Source organism: Trachemys scripta, chromosome 1, assembly GCF_013100865.1.
Source record: "Trachemys scripta elegans isolate TJP31775 chromosome 1, CAS_Tse_1.0, whole genome shotgun sequence".
Classification (NCBI taxonomy): domain Eukaryota; kingdom Metazoa; phylum Chordata; order Testudines; family Emydidae; genus Trachemys; species Trachemys scripta.
The window spans coordinates 230324343-230343804 of record NC_048298.1 but is presented as its reverse complement, the minus strand read 5'-3'; the positions used below and the strand labels follow the sequence as shown (position 1 = coordinate 230343804).

At 44.0% G+C, this 19462-nt stretch overlaps 1 protein-coding gene across 1 annotated transcript in view; it reads right to left on the bottom strand.

Annotated features, from left to right (window-relative positions):
* The window catches only part of EIF5B (eukaryotic translation initiation factor 5B), a 67100-nt gene that overhangs the window by 32421 nt on the left and 15217 nt on the right, over positions 1-19462 (bottom strand). The window contains exons 4-9 of the mRNA XM_034757969.1: positions 18795-19449; positions 18074-18288; positions 16861-17011; positions 14999-15097; positions 11404-11487; positions 5155-5241 (exon numbers count right to left, since the gene is read on the bottom strand). Of these exons, the coding sequence (XP_034613860.1) occupies positions 5155-5241; positions 11404-11487; positions 14999-15097; positions 16861-17011; positions 18074-18288; positions 18795-19449 (1291 nt within the window). The remainder of the gene's footprint in view (positions 1-5154; positions 5242-11403; positions 11488-14998; positions 15098-16860; positions 17012-18073; positions 18289-18794; positions 19450-19462) is intronic.

Here is a 19462-nt window from a genome sequence, read left to right as displayed (position 1 = left end):
CAGTATGTTTTGGGTGCCCAGGGCAGCTGGCAGAGAGGTAAGTCACTGAGGGGCAGGGGGCGGGACTGGGGAAGACCAGTGGCTCCTACCCGGGTCGGGCTCAGCTGCTAGTTCTGGATGGGCAGGATATGACTTCCTCTTCCCCCGCATAGTATCTGGGTCAGACCGACCCCCAGATTTCTCCCCCAGCTGCAGGAAGCTCTGCAAACTGCCCCCTCCGCCGCTTCCTGCGCCCATTGTTCCTCAGAGGCAGGGGAAGGGATCCCTGTAGAGGGAGCTGCTCCCCCATCCACCCATCCCCCATGCATTCAGAACCCCTCATACCCAGAGCCACCCCCTCACATTCAGAACACCCTCCTCCCCTCCCCCCAGATCAGCCCCAACCCCATCAAGCTCCCCGTACCCGGATCCCCACCCCATCAAGCCCCAACCAGCTGCATTGGATCCACACCGCATTGAACCCCTCTCCCCCAGCATCTGGACCCCCCACTGAGCCCCCCCCACATACCCAGCTCTATTCCCCGCCCCAGACACCCCCCCACTGAGCCTCAACCACCATCCCCCTGCAGAGTGCCATTACCATTACACCCAGAAACCCCCAACAAGCCCCTGTGCAGCCAGATCCCTCTTGCACCCAGATCCTCCATTGAGCCACCCGCACCCAGACTGCCCCCCACAGAACCCTCTCAACTCACACCTGGATCCCCCCACCCTGAACCCCTCCACACTTGGATCCTTCCTTGCTGAGCCTGCCTGTCCACACCTGGTGTACCTGGCACGGAGGGGTAGGGCCCTGGGGTGTTCCTGGAGCAGGCCTGGTCCTTGCGCTGTGTCAGGTTTGGGTGCAGCCTCACCATTGAGTCTGTGTCCTGGGTCGAAGCTGCACAGTGATTTCCCACCTCTGTGCAGCCAGTGGCCTGTGCTCCCCAATGCCATGCTGGAGCTTCCACATTTATTTGACAAAATAAATTTTCCAGACTCTTAAAATAGTGTGTGCAGAATTTTTTATTTTTTGGTGCAGAATGCCCTTAGGATTAAAGAACTAACACTTCAAATCTAGCAAGTTCAATTTGGAGTCAATCAATTTTTCATTAGAAAGATGCTTTTGAAAGTTTCTAGAACTCAAGGAATTTGTAATTAGTGTAGAAGTGACTAAATCTTTACAAAGATTGTCAAGACTGTAAAACATTTTAAAGATAGTTTAAAGAAAATCTATATTTTCCAGTAGAATGCCCCCGTAAAGGGAGGTTTCTTACCAGTTACAATTTCTTTGAAAGACACCTATGTGTATTCATACTTGTTGAATATGGCACTCCCCTGTGGAGATGAACTACAAAGCTCTCTTCAAAGCTGTGTCTGCTGGAGGGGTGTGCAAGTGCACTCTTGTGACACTGACATTTGAAGTCTGAGGCTGTATAAGGGAGTGCACCCCCAACCCTCTTCCTTCTCTTAAATCAGAGTCCTAAGTACATAAAGAAATCTCAGACAGAAGAGGTGGTAGGCAGGAAGTGTGGATACATAGAGTAGACTTAGAGCAACTGTTACTAGCAAGCAACCTCTTTCTTCAGGGTCCTCTGAGCTTTCCTACTCATGGGAGACTAGCAAATAGTACTGCCCAGGAGGAATCTGGGCTACGCACTGTTGAACCATTCTCCCAAACAGACCACTGGATCATGATGCAAGTATAAAGAGCAGTGCCTGGAGGTGGGACACACCAAACTTCACATTGCTCTACATAACTCCACTAGTGAGTTGTGCTTAACATATTCTACACAAGCTGCAGTGTCTCTAGTCAAGTAAGAGCTTGGCTACACTTGTGAGTTACAGAGCAATAAAGGAGCCCTGGGCACATTAGCTCACTGCCCGTCCACACTGGCAAAGCACGTAGAGCGCTGTGACTCCGCGGCTACAGCACTGCTGGTACTCCACCTTGGAGAGTGGAATAACGTTTGCTGCGCCCCCGCAGGAGCACGGCGCCAGTGTGAACGAGGTGTTGCATTACTGCGCTCTGACTGACCTCCGGAAACATCCCATAATCCCCTTAAGTCAAGTGGCCACTCTTGTCATTGTTTTGAACTCACTGTAGGAATGCGAATATGCCCTTTCAAAGCCGGTTTCTGACAGCCGGCATGCTTATCTGCTCTGGGACAAAGGAATGCTGCTTGCTTTGAGTGAGTGAGTGAGTGAGAGAGGCGCGCGGGGGGATGAGGGGTCTGCTGCTCTCTGAACTTACAAGACAGCATGCTGACACGCTCTCAGCCCCCCAAAAACCCATTCTCCCCCCCCACATATACACACACACTCCGTCACACTTCACCTCACGCATTTGAAAAGCATGTTGCAGCCACTTGCATGCTGGGATAGCTACCACAATGCACTGCTCTTTGTGGCGTTGCAAGAGCTGCTAATGTGGCCACTCCAGTGTGCTTCCAGCTGAGAGTGTAAACACTCTGCAGTGTTTTCCCTGCGGCGGTGTCCAAAGGCTGGTTTAACTCCCAGCGCTTTACAACTGCAAGTGTAGCCATGCCCTAAGTCCTCAAACCTGTAAGATACTGATCCTTCGAGTTCTATATAGTTCAGATAACCTGTGTAGAGACAGGCTCTCCCTGACAGCTTTACCCACATGCCTGTCTAATGGGTTTTGTTTACTTGAGATAAAAACAAAGGGCTCTTTTTTCTTATAAAGTATGACAATTTATTTCCCCTGGGTGGGCATACGGTCATCTTATGAGCCACAAATAACTCTTTAATTTGACTCTTGGCAGCACTGATATTAAACCACTGTGATTTAACTATTAACCAGACTATGTTATTAACCAATCAGGATGCTTTTACTATGTTATTAGCCAACTGTAGTTGATAAAATAGTAATAGCTGGTCAGTCATTTTGCAAACCTAAATATTTTCCTTGTCATACTGTTTAAATATGAATATATAGTACTATAGTCAATGAAACAATGAATTCACACTACTGTGGCTCTTTTGGGTAATGTTGATTGCTAATTTAGCTCCTGAACCTCTGAGGTCTAAGTATCACTGGTCAAAGAACACAAGAGAAAAATATATTGGCTAAGATGGAAGCCAGATACCACTTAAGATAGGAAGCTATTGTGAGATCTAAGCACCACTTTCTTTGGGCACTACTGCACAGGGAGGAGTAATCACTAGAGCTTAGAGCTCATCAACTCTTCTCACTGGTGTGGTTGCTCTAAAGAATGCTGTTTTCAAAGACAGGTTTTCTAAGGGAACATCCCTGAGAGATTCAAAGGGAGATCCCCCCTCCTCCCCTTAACTTGGTGAGCACTAAATTTAAATCCAAGGAACGTGAAGGTTTCTCTTGCTGGGGAAATTATTAGTAAATCCTTTAAAAATCTGGCTACTGTAGGATGGGAATATATTTTTCCTTCCACTGGCTGGTGATTGGCTAAGAAAGCAGTAAAGTGGACTTTCAGAGAGACTAACAAGACCTTGGGACTGGAGGTGCAACGAACAGTCCAGTACCACAAGGATGCCTGCCAGTGATGGGGTACGACTCTTATTGCTAGACCACATCTTTAGGGGCTAAACCTAAGGATTTAGGTATCACGGCTGAGAGGCAGAGGCTCCCCGTCTGCTCTCTGCAGTGAAAGAACTGAGATGGCTGGGGCTATGCTCCCTTTGTGACCTCAGATGGTAAATATCAACATCACAAGCGGGCACAAACACCCCAGCCTACCCCATCCGCAACAGATGTGGCTTTGAAGAGGGTCCCACACCTTGTTGCCAAGGGATGCCACATCCCCCAAGAGAAAACAAGAATTAACAGTCATGGTTTGACTAGGACTGCTTTGGATGCTGGGAATTGTTCCCAAGTATTTAGCCTCTGCCAACGTCCCAAGGACTGGGCAGCTGAAGGCAACTCCATCATTGCTGCATAAATCACCTCTACAGCTGCTCAGGCAATATGTGAACAGCTTGTTGCTATCCTGCTGACTGCCCACAAATATGCCAGTTCAATGCACCAAGCCAGCCACTTCATAGCTATTCTCAGTGGGAGCTCAAGACAGCTACTTCCACTGAAGCACAGAGGCCCAATGTAGGTTCCCAGGAATATGTACTCTACACTCGTGAGAAGGTAGCCACGTGGGGAGAATTCTGTATTTGGCAGAATCCTTCCTTCTAGATGGGAAACAAGAGAGCAATGCTACAGGGTAGAGCAACACAGACATGATTCTTTCATTATTTATCTACTGTGGAACAGCTTCAATAGGAGAGTGAGGGAGCCCCTAACTAATATTTACTAATAATTTACATCAGAATCCCATAGCTCAGTGGTAAGGGCACTCACTCACCTGAGAAGTGTTGGATAGGATTTGAACTGGTTTCCCCTGTTCAAGCAGAAGGGGAACTTGAACTGGGGGGTGTCTCATGCCCCAGGTGGGCACACTAACCACTAGCTAGAAGTTCTGAAAGAGGTCATCCTCCTGCTCTCCCATTCCTGGCCTTCTCGTGAAAAACAGTGTAAGTGCCTAACAACAAGAGAGGGTTTGCAGCTGAAAATCCCAAGCAAAGGGAGGCACCTCCCTGAAGCTTGGACTTCGGACCCTATCTCTGAGGGGGCAAGGCTTAGTACACACCCCTAAGCTTGGCACCTCCCACTGGGTACCTCAGGCAAGGAGCCACCAAGCTTTTGTGAATTCCATTGTGAGGACCCGGTCTCTCCCCATTCATTGTATAGGGAGCCTAGCCTCACTCAGGGTTTGTGAATCGCAGTTATTTCCCAGGCGCAAAGACAATCAGTGTCCCCACATCTAAATCGCTTTGTGAATCTAAACCTAAATCCCCTCACCACCACCACCGCAAACACACACACATCAACGAAGTCACTCACTGGACAGGATTTTGACTAATTTCTAAAAGTTGTCAATCACGATAAAAATCTTAAACTCATACCCTATCACAGTTGCTTTATCCTTCACCTCTTTTTCTCCTGGTTGGGGGGTGGGTGGGGGGGAGAAAGAGAGGGGAGGGAGAGAAGGAAGAGAGACAATTCTCTAACTAGAGATAGGTAGATGGATCTGATGTGGTCATCAGCACATACTGTTAACTAACAATGTTAAACTTGTCCTGGATATAAAAACACTACCAAACCTCTATTTACTCTCACACACCCACCTTTTTCTCTCTCTTCATCACTGACCATCGCTTCCCAGTCATCCAAACCTGCATCTGCCATTTCTTCTTCCTCCTTTTCTTCTGAAACTGAAAGAATTCCATATATGAATAAATCTTCACTAGGATTAGAATATCCATGTTATATAAAACTGCAAGAAATACCAACAGATGACCAAAAATGAAAATTGAGAGACTTATTTTTCTTATGGCAAAGTGGCAACTAACTCTTTTAAGCTCACAAAACTAGCATTACAGAGTAGCTCTAGAATTTTCAGATTCTAGTGTTGCAGAGCTCCCCAGATAATTCATTATGAGTTAAGGGGGGAGGGGGGAGAAACGGACAATAAGACATGCTAGTCTATGTAGTAGTCCTCAGTAACATCATATGCCCCCAAGAAATAAATCCACTCTCCTTTTGTGAGATCATACAATCCAGCATTTTGGGTAACAGATCCATCCTACTAATGAATTTGTGACAGTCCTTATCTATTCAAAAAAGCTTGCTTACATCTCAGAGAACTCATCTCTAAAGGCCTCTGCTCTTTGCACGTCTAGTATTTGGCTGCTGTATCACATGCACCTGTGTCAAGAGCCACATGTCCTTAATAGAATAGTCCCCAATTAATAATTATCCACATGTAAGAGATACTCCTGGGGGAATTCTGTGCCACTGCGCGTGCACAGAATTCATGTCCCCCCCACCAGATTTCTTTGCTTCCCCGCAGAAAAATGGCTGTCAGGGAAGCAAAGGGAAGCTGCAAAAGCAGTCATGCACCACTCCCTAGCAGCACAGGTACATCGTTTCAGGCACCCGGAGCAGGGCTAGGGACTCTGGTGTCCCTAGCTCACCATAGGGCTAGGGACATCAGAGCCAGTGGCTCCTACCCTGAGCCAGGATCAGCTGCTAGTCCAAGCTGAAGACAGGCGAGGATGAGACTTCCTCTTCCCCTGCAAGGAGTTGCTGGGGCTGTGTCAGACCCATGCCCAGAAACCTCTCCCAGCTGCAGGAAGCTCAGCATCCTCCCCACATCGCTCCTCAGCTGTGGGGGGAGGGATCACTGTACAGGGAGCTGCTCCCCCATCCACCCACCCCGTGCATCTGGACCTCCTATATTCAGACAACCTTACCAAGCCTCACCTGGTACATCCAGAACCCCCCCCCCAGCCCTCCATACCTGAACCCCACCGAACCCCCTACCTCCAGACCCCCACCCCCTGTACCCCACATCCAGACTCCCATGCCACTAACCCCCAACTAGCTGCACCCAGACCCCCACCCCACCAAGCCTCACTTCCCCAGCACCCAGCCCCACTGCTGAGACTCCCACACCCAGATCTCTCTGCTGAGACCCAACCACCTTCACCTGGAAGTTCCTGCAGAGTCCCATTGCCCCTGCACCTGGAACCACCCCGCATCAAGCCTCTGTGCATCCAGATTCCCCCCACACCTAGACTCCCCTCTGAGCTGCATGCACACGTAGTCCTCTCACCCCACACCTGGATCCCCCCCACACTTGGATCCTGCCTGGTTGAGCCTGCCTGGTGCGGAGGAGCATGGCCCCAAGGTGTTTCTGGGGCAAGCCCAGGCCTTGTGCTGTATGAGGGTTGGGTGCAGCCTCACCACTGAGTCATTGTCCTGGGGTGGGGGTTTTGGGAGGCGGGAGGGCCTGCAGGGTGATCTTCCACCTTTGTGCTGCAAGTGGCCTGTGCTCCCCACTGCCATGCTGGAGCCTCTGCATTTATTTAACAACAAATAAAACTCACAGAATTTTAAAATATTGTGCACAGAATTTTTAATTTTTTTGGCACAGAATGCCCTCAGGAGTAAAGAGAGGTACCAAAGATAAGCAAAAGAAGATTTTGGTCCTATGGTGAGCTGTGGGTTTTTTTGTTGTTGTTGTTTTTGGGGTGGGGGGATTATATGCCTATTTAGATTTAAAATGGTAAAAGAAGAGATGCTTATTCAAAGTTCTGTTCACCTTAAGACATTAGTTATACAACATAACAAAACCCCAGTAATATTAAAATAATCATTCCAACAAGAAATCAGACAGACACACACCTATAGAGATTCCTTCCCACCTTTTATCATTTCAGCCCTTTCCAAAAACCCTATTAAATAGTTTTTGTAGAGCTCACCAAATTTGGGCTATTAGAAAGACAAGGTGGGGTTTGGGTTTTTTTGTTTTTTGATGTGGTAATGTAGCCATGTCAGTCCCAGGATGTTATTTCCTGGAACTGACACAGCTGTAACACCACTGAATACATCAAATTTGGGCTATTTCAGACCAAGAGGAGAAGCAAATTTCAGAGTCTTGGAGCCCTCACAGCCACCCCTTATCTTTTATGATGAGTGGGATACAGCTCAGTCTACAATTCAGAGAGGGCAGTGAAAAAAATTGATCTGAAACTCTTATTTGCTCTATTCCAGATGTACAATGCCCACCAAAAAATAAGTCAAGCTCTCACAAAGCTGAAAGTTTTTCATCAGTGCCAGCCCTGTTTCAAACAAATGTATTATTTGAACCTGAACCTCCTTTTCAAGAACCAGAGGCTTAATAAGAAACAAATATTTTCCCCAGAAGAGTACAGCTGCTCAGGTTTCTGTACAATCATAAGCAATAAAGTAGTAGTTTCAATACCCCAGCACACTTAAGTGGATCTACTGGGGAGAATATTAACATCATGGAAGAATTTCAAGAGCACATGTATCTATTGTGGAGTGGTTATAGAGCTCCTGGTCCTCCACAGTTAGCAGAGTGGACCAGAATGGATTGCAGTGGGGAGCTTAATAAACGTAGGGACTTCCCACTGAGGAAGCATGGCTCTCTGGGTTTATGTCTTCACACCACATGGGGTCAGAACGAGGTGAATCTCTCTCTACAGGAGGAGAGAAGGAAAGAAAAGAGACCCCCAGGCTGTCAGAATGGTGAGTGAATGGGGAAAGTGGAAAATCAGGGAAGAGACCTATGAAAGCTACAGCAGGAAGGAGGCAAAGCCCTGTCTCAGCACAGCAATGGAGTCCATAGCACAAATGGCTCTGTTAAAGAAGTTTGATTTTGGAAACTCAGGCACTAGCCTTGTCGGATCAGGAGAATGGAACAATTCCAGATGACTTTTGGCTTAACAGGGAAAGCATAAGAATACCAGGTAAATGCCCTGATATTTGCCTTGGGTAGTGCTGCTGATGGTATCCTATGTCTTCTACCCCTCACTGATGAGGAAAAGAAAGAATACTTCGAAGTGAAAGAGGCTTTTGATGCCCATTTCATGGACAGACAATAGAATATATGAAAAGGCCAAATTTAATAGGAGGTGCCAGGAAGAAGGGGGAAAACAGCTGAGATTTATTACTGCAGTTCATAGTCTTGCTCCAGTGGAAAAGGAAGCTCCAGCAGCCACTTGGGCCTGTGAACAGTTCAGTCCATATCTGTTTGGCTTGAATTTTAACTTGGAAACAGCCCACAAGCCCTTAGAGGTATTATTGGGTTCAAAACCAACAGGATTAACCTTCCCTCTTTGATTCAAAGATTTCTAGTACAGCTGATGTGATTTGTTTCCCCAACACTGACCGCATACCAGGGAAAGCGCTGCAGCATATGCTCTGTCTAGAGCCCAAATTGAGCAGTGTAATCTTTTGTAACCTTTATGCTGACATGTTCCCAATTAATATTAAGCTGTTAAAGATAATGGTGCAGTAAAACTCAATTTAGTTTTGAGTTTCAAGCTTCCAGGTCAGTTACAGAAAATTTATACAGTAAAGGAACACTAGGTGTCACTTTGAATGATACAATCAAACTTTATTAAAAGAAAAAATGATTAGTTAAGCAAATAAGCATGCAGTTATTACTTACATAATACCACAATTATACTTACTATCAAAGATGAAGTGTATCAATGGGGTGATCAATCTATTGATAACAGAGTGAAGTATAGCCCTATAATCCTGGAAACTAATGGGACCTTTTTAAAAAAATATGAATTGGAGCTTTTCTGCAATTTAGCAACACGGCTCTTTTTATATTCTATATACCACTAATTAACATTAAACGGCCTTTTACCATAATTGTATTTCTACCACCTTCTTACTGGCTCTGTACACATTAAGCCAGCTATAACCAAAACGTAACAGTAACATAACCCTGGGTCATGTCCTTGCTAACTTTTACTTTCCCATAACACACTCTCTCCAACTTATCTCTAACTTCTCACACTAACAACTTCAATTTCTGATACTACATCTAAATGATGTTTAGGTTAATTTAGGCTCCAACTTCTTATTTCTTAACTTAAACCTTCCTATACGCTACAGCAGCCACCAAGAAGAAGAAACAGCTTTAGAGAAAGATGTCAAAGTCTACATTGACCTTGTCTGACAGCCAACTTTAGCAAACAGAGATGAAAAATTAAAAGATGAGACTTGCCAAAGGGGCGGGGAGGGTTGAAGGAGTCAGCTTCCAACAGACCTAACACCACATTGGCAGGATATAAATGACCTTCACACATGGCCAATGGCCTGCTTCTGAAAGGGCAGAGTATTCTTAGCACTATGGTACTTGAGAAAGGGATGCTCTCCAAAATCCATGGAGGAGAGCAAGGTATAAACAAGTGCAGAACACAAGCAAAACAATCTGTATAGAGACCTGGTCTGAATAGGCAAATTCAGACCTTTGTAGATGGCTGCGAGATACATAAAAAGGGGGGGGGGGGGGGGAGAATGAAAAAAAACAAAACAAAAATAAAAAACCCACACCAGAACCATTACTCTCTACTAAGACACATGACAGACCTTGGCAGCAGATAGCCACAGATTTGTTTTTCAGGACATACATACGTTTTTGTATTCAATTCCTTCTCCAGTTATATTGATTTAGCTATACTTGTACAGATCTCTTCAGCACAGATCATCCAAAAACTAAAATCAGTATCTGCAAGATGTGGAGTTCCTGAAGTCTTCATGTCTGATAATGGGCCTCAATTTACCTCTGAAACCTTCCTAGCATTAGAACTTTGATTTTGATCATCATGCAAGTAGTCCACATTACCCCCCAGAGTAACAGGGGGATGGAGAAAGCAGTTAAAACAACTTCTGCAAAAATCAGTCGACCCATATAAAGCACTCCTGGCTGGTCAACAAAACTTGCGTCTGGACTTTCTCCTATTGAATTTCTGATAGGAAGATGACTAAGGACACCTTTACCTGTGGCACCGATGCAGCTTAAACTTAAGTGGCCCAACCTGAAGGAATTTTGAAAATGGGATGCTGAAATTGAAGTTTTGTTACTGCTGAATTTTTATGTTTGGCACTGAAAAGAAGAACTATCTGAACTGAGACCACGGAACAAAGTTTGGAATCGTTATATTTGGAATTGTTCAGAACTTGTCAGAAACTCTCAGATCCTAAAGGGTGGAGATTCCAAAAAGACTTCTCCAGAGGGATCGGATTCATCTTCAACATTTCCAAACACAACAAAGATGATCTGGGACCTGCAGTTACTCTGTCAGGATGTCTCTCTCCTCCACAGGGGGACTCCACGCACAAACTCAAAAGATGAGAGAACGTGGTCTGGAAGACTAATCGGACACTTTCAAACACTTGATCTTTAGAATAATCCTCAGGACTACTGAAATGCAATTCATAAGTGGATGCAGTAATATAAATAGTTTTAAGGAATTTGACATTTATTGTGAATTGTGTGTATATACATTGATTTATAATTTCAGTTTTAAACTTTTTTATTATAAAAAAAGGGAGATGTGGAGTGGTTATAAAATTCCTGGTCCTCCATACTAAGGACTATGGACCAGGATGTGTTGCAGCAGCAAGTTTAAAAAACGTAGCAAGCTGCTTAAAGCATGGCTCTTTGTTTATTATCCTCACTCTATTACTCATCAAAAATGTTAAGGTGGATCACTTAGTAAAGGACAATCATGAGTTTAATACTTCCCATTACAAAGGCCACATAAAAGCATTGTTTTCTGCACACCAGTGGAGTACATTCCTGCTCTTCACCTGTTTGTATGGATTGGCTTCGGAAACTAAACTGCTCAGCATTTGTGAAAACAAATCCTTTGGAATCTAGTCCTCTTGACAATGAGAGGACCAAAAAAACCTCTCTGGCTCCAACTCTCCCAGTAGTGCAGGTGAGAGGTTTCTGAAATTTCTAATTGAGAATATTTTAAATGACTATGCCAGGCAACATACGCTTTATTAATTGTTTTAGTTGATTGTTTAATATTACTACCAACCTGGTTCTGAAAGAGGAATCTCTTCTTGTACTGGTGTAACTGGTTCGACAACTTCTTCAGTTGGGGAGATCACCTCCATGGTTTCTGATATTGCAAGGAAATAAACAAAATCACTGCTATACTGTCTCTGAGAATAATGCCTAGAGGGATACTATCAACTTGGTTAGATACATTTTACCTCTGGATACCATTTTAAAGCCAAACTATTACCAAGAAAACAAAATCACTTCTACATTTTAGGAAGTTCAAACCAAAATGCATGAACCTGTTGATCTAAAACAGAAGGTTAAAAAGCAGCTCCCAAAGCTATGCATTCTCAAACACAAACTAGCTTGAAAGTGGACAAATGTTGGGTCAATTATTGGCTAAACAGGATTACTACCCATTCAAAAAAAATCAAGATTCATCTCAGAGTTCCCTGCATTATCAGAAACATACAATAAGATGTGATAATACAAATAAGTTATCAGATCTCTCTCCATTCCCCAACCAAAAAAGGAGAAAATAAATCATTACTAAAAGGTAATTTAAATTGATGATTACTTTCTTAATTATCAAAGCACTATCCTTCTCACAAAAGAAAAATGGCTAGTTACAGTTCAGCATGATTAAAAAAAGAAAAAAAACAAAAGAATGTTTTAGATGTTAAAGGTATGTCCATATTTCACTTAAAACTCTTTTGGCATATTATTGATATTATGCTGAAAAAGCTGTAACAATCGTAACCATAGGAGAACTGTAAAGCAGGAATGTCAACCATTTAGCTACATGCAATCCATTAGATATCTATATCCAGGTGCTCTGACAGACTCCAATGTTTCAAAATGTGAGCACCTGCCCTCATTATATTTATTTTATGGAAGATGAAAGTTTCTGGCAATTAGTCGGAAAGATTGTGTTAAAAACAAAAAGAAGTACAACTGATACAGCATTGTCCTTGAAAAAGCTCACAGAGGGCATCAACCTCCTTTTACCTTCAATAGGGTGTTCTCCCTTAAATCTAACGATACCAATCAGATTTGCAGACTATGTAAGTATACAACTGTGTCCCTAATCTGCAAACACAATTATTGTAATTGTGCTTGAAAAATCATAAGGTGCAAACTGCATGTGGAAATGGCCAAAAGGCAAAGAGTGCTGGCCCTAACCAGGAACTGCATCATTTTCTCCCACAGGACAGTAGTTTTATTAACTGAAGATAAGGTGTTTTTTTTTTTTTAAATTTAAAAGCCATATGCTATCCTCAATCTTTGTGCAAATCTTTCATGGTCATCAGTGGACGATCATTAGGGACCAAAGGAAGTGCACAGTAATAACTCTGCAGCCCCATCCATGGACCACAATGAAAGTGTCATTTTGAGCAGAGTGCCAAAGGAGTGACACATGCTAGAGTATACCCATTTTCTTGAATAAAGTTAATTTCTCAAGTTTGTACTGCAAAAGTTATGTTTTATGTGCTCAAAAATTCTAATAATTATACAAATAACTAGATCTAAGAGAGATTTTAAAAGTCAGCATTTACCAGTTTTCAGAACGCAAAAAAGATTTTCTTCTGAATCAGTAACCTGGCACACTTTACAGGTTCATTGATAAAGGGCACAAAAATAAATTAAATAGTCTCTTATTTCTTTAGGATAAAGCTTAACTGCTTTTTCACTTCAGAAGTATCAGTAAATTTAGAACACTATAATCCCTGATGTTTAAAAAGTGAAAAACAAGCTATAAATTCATGCCACCATCTACTGAGCCTTCATGACGTATATAGACTCATAGACTTTAAGGTCAGAAGAGACCAATATGATCATCTAGTCCGATCTCCTGCACAACGCAGGCCGCAGAATCTCACCCACCCACTCTGGCAAAAAAAAAACAAAACCCTAACCTATGTCTGAGCCATTGAAGTCCTCAAATCATGGTTTAAAGACTTCAAGGTGCAGAGAATCCTCCAGCAAGTGACCCAGGCCCCACACTGCAGAGGAAGGCAAAAACCCCCAGGGCCTCTGCCAATCTGCCCTGGAGGAAAATTCCTTCCCGACCCCAAATATGGCGATCAGCTAAACCCTGAGCATATGGGCAAGACTCAGCAGCCAGACACTCAGGGAAGAATTCTCTATAGTAATTCAGATCCCACCCCATCTAACATTCCATCACAGACCATTGGCTATATTTACCTGCTAATAATCAAAGATCAATTAATTGCCAAAATTAGGCTAACCCCTCATACCATCCCCTCCATACATTTATCAAGCTTAGTCTTGAAGCCAGATATATGTCTTTTGCCCCCACTGCTCCCCTTGGAAGGCTGTTCCAGAACTTCACTTCTCTGATGGTTAGAAACCTTCATCTAATTTCAAGTCTAAAACTTCCTGATGGCCAGTTTATATCCATTTGTTCTTGTGTCCACATTGGTACTGAGCTTAAATCATTCCTCTCCCTCCCTGGTATTTATCCCTCTGATATATTTATAAAGAGCAATCATATCTCCCCTCAGCCTTCTTTTGGTTAGGCTAAACAAGCCGAGCTCATTGAGTCTCCTTTCATAGACAGGTTTTCCATTCCTCGGATCATCCTAGTAGCCCTTCTCTGTACCTGTTCTAGTTTGAATTCAACCTTCTTACACACAGTATTCCAGATGAGGTCTCACCAGTGCCTTGTATAGCGGTACTAACGCCTCCCTATCTCTACTGGAAATACCTTGCCTAATGCATTCCAAGACCGCATGAGTTTTTTTCACGGCCATATTACATTGGCGGCTCGTAGTCATTTTATGATCAACCAATACTCCAAGGTCTTTCTCCTCCTCTGTTACTTCTAACTGATGAGTCCCCAGCTTATAACAAAAATTCTTGTTATTAATCCCTAAATGCATGACCCTGCACTTTTCACTATTAAATTTCATCCTATTACTATTATTCCAGTTTACAAGGTCATCCAGATCTTCCTGTATAATATCCAGGTCCTTCTCTGTATTGGCAATACCTCCCAGCTTTGTGTCATCCGCAAACTTTATTAGCACACTCCCACTTTTTGTGCCAAGGTCAGTAATAAAAAGATTAAATAAGATTGGAGGACAAAAGCCTTTTTTGCTTTGCAATACACCTTTTTGTTACCAATATCATTAGTGAACAAGAAAATGAAGCTGTATTAGAGTCAATGATCAAGAGCAGTGTTTCCCAAACTTGAGACGCCACTTGTGTAGGGAAAGCCCCTGGCGGGCCAGGCTGGTTTGTTCACCTGCCCCGTCCGCAGGTCCAGCCGATCACTGATCTCACTGGCCGCGGTTCACTGCTCCAGGCCAATGGGAGCTGCTGGAAGCGGTGGCCAATAAGTCCCTCAGTCCATGCCGCTTCCTGCAGCTCCCATTGGCCTGGAGCAGCGAACCACGGCCAGTGGGAGCCGCGATCGGCCGGACCTGCGGACGGGGCAGGTAAACAAGCCAGCCCGGCCCGCCAGGGGATCTCTCTACACAAGCGGTGTCCCAAGTTTGGGAAACACTGATCAAGAGTAATAGCAAAAAGAAATTGTGAAAAGAAAAAGTGAAAATCAGTTTAGTCTATTATATGAAGAATTTTTTGCTGAAGTAAGATACTCTCACCTTCTTTGTTTTCCTGTTGCTGCTGTTGCTTCTTTTTCTTCTTGTCTTCATAAATTGGCCTCTTCTTTGGCACAGAATCTTTTGATGGCACTTCAACACCTGCACAATGAGAATTAGAACAGTTCAAAGACTACAATGAATAGAACTAACCTGTAGATTAGTGACCAAGTTGGCAAACTAAACTAAAGATAAGATTTGGTTTAAATTAAATTAAAGATCAAAATTTTCCAAATCTGCACAAATTTAGGCTAAATGCATATTTAGACACCCAAGTGGCCTGATTTGCAAGAAAGTTCCAACGACATGCACCTTCATGTGGCATTTGCGGGTGCTCATAACCTCTGGATAAAAGGGGTCAGGTCACTTATGCTTAGGAGTCTAACATTAGGTACCCAGGTTTGAAACTTTTGACTGAGGTTTACATTTGGTCCCACAAACATAGACATTTCAAATTTAGCAGTGATAAGGCATCACCAGTAAAGGATCCTCTATTCTGGAATTCACTTCCAACTGGCCTAACAGCAAACCTTGTTTTAGGGCCTTTAGGCTTCTTACCTGCCCTCTCTCATTTCTTAAGCTTTTAAAGAAGGCTAAGTAGGTAGTATTTTGCCTGTTGGTATAAGTATTATGCTTCTGAAGTTACATAATTGTGTACCAACACATAAGCGAAAAATGAAGACCAGTGCCTTCATTTTCTACCTCATCAGAAAGATGGGACCTCCAGTGGCACTCTTCCCTCGTTTGCTTTAAATTAACTTTCAGCATGAGAGCAAAAAGTTGACCTAGTGCAAGAGGGAAGGATTGCCACTGAAGTACCACAAGTATTTGCTGTAACAACCTAGGTTCCTCTTAAATACCTTCCACTCAGTTATTACCTAGACCAAACCCTGCAAAGTTTGAGATCTGACAAGATTACACAGAGGTGTGTAATTTTGCAATGAGTCAGCAGGATTCCAGAGGAAGTTAGTTATAAACTACAGCAGTAAATGTACAGAAATTCTGGGCCTTAATGAGGTTTTTTTTATTAAAAAAAAATTCCAACAACTCTTGCCAGAATCCCTAAATGGTTTGAATCCTGAATACCTGAGAGCACTTCTCTTTCAGTAAGATAACATGTAGTTATGATCAGTGGAGGCACTCAAACTAGTTTCCTCCAGATTTAAAGGTAAGAGATCTCGCCTCTGGAATTCACTTCCTCCCTTAGTCTGCCATGAACCAAAATTACTTACTTTCAATACATGCTGCAAGACTCATCTAATTTTTCTGGCCTTTGAGATTGGGATGTCCAAGAAAGTGATACTTCATAGGCATTTATTTTTGGCTGTAACTGATGTACAGATTAAGGTGGCAAATATAACATATTAGCCAATTTTCCCTTCTGGAGCAGTGACCAGGGGAGATGGTCCAAGGCCAGCACTGGGCCCGCTGGAGCAGCAGCCAGGGTTGGGTCAGCCCTCCCAGGGCTGGAGCAGCAGCAGTCAGTCTCTGCCGCAGGAGCAGTGGAGGAGCTGGAGCAGCTGCAAGCCCTGGCAGCGCTGTTTGTGGTCCCACCACCCCACAGTATTTTTAGTAAAAGTCAGGGAAAGATTGCAGGCTTCTGTGAATTTTTGTTTATTGCCCACAACCTGTCCCTGACTTTTACTAAAAATACCTGTGACAGAATCCTAACTTTAACTATTGTTAATAAATCTGAAATAAAAATATTGCTTTTCTTGGCCATAGAAACACAGTAGTTTTACACATGGCATTTTTGGGTATATTCTGCTTGAAGCAACATGGGACCTAGACAGCAGAAGGATCTGCAAAGTTTTCCTTGAGCAATAAGTGCACAAGAAGAGTTTAGATTTTACAAGACTACTTACCCTGAGCTTGGAGTAGTTTAAGAGTAGCCTCTGCTCTGGCTCTAGCTTCTCGCTGGGATTTAGTTAAAAGTTTTCCCTCCTTTTTCAAGCGCTCTTTTCTCTCTTTCTCTTTTTGTTTCTTCCTTTCTTTTCTTTCTTGTTCCAAACGTTCCTAGGGAAGTAAACAGTGATATGGAAAAATATCACTATGCATTTTTATGATTTATTGAGTTAGTTATCAAACTACAAGGATTTATTACAATTTATAGCTGGCAAGAAGGGAGACCTTCCCCTACTTTCAGTGAGTTTTCACTGTATACATAGTAAGGGCCTAATCCTGCAACAGACTGAGTGGGGGTGCACCACTTCTCTACTTAGGGTTACCATATTCAAACATTTAAAAAAGAGGACACTCCAGGGGGCCCCGGCCCCGCCCCAACCCCGCCCCCGCCCCAACCCCACCCCTTCTCCGCCCCCATTCCAACCCTTTCCCCAAAGTCCCTGCCCCAACACTGCCCCCTCCTCTGAGCACCCCGCATTCCCCCTCCTGCTCTGATCTTGGTTGGGGGTTGCTAAGTGCTTCCCTGCTCCCCACTTGCCCTGCAGCCTCTATGCCCTTGCCTGCCCTGCTCCTCCTCACCCTGCAGCCTCTGCACCCCCCGCCCCCGCAGCCTCTGTGCCCCCTGCTCTCCACTCGCCCTGCAGCCTCTGCACCCCCCCCACAGCCTCTGTGCCCCCTGCTCCCCACTTGCCCTGCAGCCTCTGCACCCCCCCCCTGCAGCCTCTGTGCCCCCTTCTCCCCACTCGCCCTGCAGCCTCTGCACCCCCCCACAGCCTCTCTGCCCCCTGCTCTCCACTCGCCCTACAGCCTCTGCACCCCCCCCTGCAGCCTACACACACACACACACACCCCTCTCACCCGGCAGAGGGAGAGCTGCAGGCTCCACGTTGACTCAAACACTTCCTCGCTGCTCTGTGGGGGAGGAGGGAGCGGGAGAGGGACTCTGGCTGCTAGAGGCCCTAGTGGCTGCGAGCGGCTTTCAATCAGGCCAGGCGTACAAATCAGCCATGCCGCACTCCGCAGGAGGAGAAATCCCGGACATTTCTACTTCATTAGAAATCCCCCCCGGACAGCCATTTAAGGCTGAAAAAGCCGGACATGTCCGGGGAAACCCGGACGGATGGTAACCCTATCTCTACCCCTCACCCATTCCCATCTGAACACATGCAGTACCTCCTCTTTACGCTTAGCTTCTAGTTCCTCAAGTCGTTTTAAGCGCTCTTCCTCCTCTCTCTTTGCCCTTTCTTCCTCCTCTTTCATCTTAGCCAAGGCTTCTTGCATAGCTTTAACTGTAGCTTTACTGGGACCTTTTTTCTTCTCTTTCTCTTCTTTCTCAACCTTCTTTTTCTTCTTGTCTTTTTTCTTTTTGTCCCCCTCATTATCATCAGCTACATAAGAAAAAGACAGATATTCAGGGGTGTCAGAAATTCAATTTTAAAGGACTCCAGATAGTTAAGTAGGGTTTTAAATACTACATTTTGCTTAATTCCAGATCTGAGAAACATTGAGGATTCTGATTTCATACTGAAAAAGAAAAAAATTGACTCTTAAATCATAGCGATAAAACTCGAAAGTGTTCATATAATAGATGTCTAAGAATTATCAAGTGGTAAAAAATTATGTTTGCACTACAGAGCTATAAATATATAACAGTGAGAATTCACCATGTGACATTTGCTTTCTATATACCTGGACAATGTACAGGCCAGGAAAAATGCCTATGGGTGAACCACATACAAAAAATAAAATATATATAGCTACTAAGTATCTTTAGTATTATTGACTTAGGAAAAAGCTGCAATCACAACCACTGGTTTGCCAGGGGTTTGGCTCACTAATCATTAAAGGAAAAAAGTCTGATTGCATCAAATATTACTCTCCTAAAATTACCAACCTTCTGCTGCTGTGGGAGCCTCTCCCTTTTCCCCTGTGGCAGCAGCTGGAATAGCTTCAGGAGACGCTGCCTCTTCAGTTCTCTTTGGAACCTCCTTTGGTTTTACCTGTTCTTTACCAGCTTCCAACTCTTCCTTTTCCTTCTGTTTTCTCAGTTTGGCTTTTTCCTCCTCACGTTTTTTTCTCTCACGCTCTTTTTTTTCTGCCTTCTTCTGAGCCACTGTTTTTATTTTGAATGAAGGCTCCTCTTCCTCATCCCCACTTTCAGCATTAGGAGCGGGCTTTCCCTTTTGATTTTTCTTTTGACCCTTTTTAGATTGGGAGAAATCGTCCGATTCATCAGCACTCTCACCTGAGGACACTGCTCGTGTACTCTCTTTACTTTTCTTAATGTTAGCTTCATCCTCTTCTGAAAGGTCCAGCTTTTTATTTGATTTTTGAGTTCTTCCTTTGCCTTTCTTAAGCAATATCTCACAATCATCATCATCACTGCCAGAGTGAGTTTCAGTTTTTGGTTTCTGAGTCTTTTTAGATTTTGTATCCTTACCCTCCATTTCTTCACTGTCATCATCGTCAAAACTGATTTTTTTACTCTTCCCTCTCTTTTTTTTGTCCTGTTTTGAGAAGCTGATTTCTTGGTCGTCATTCTCTACTGTCTGGTAATCAAAC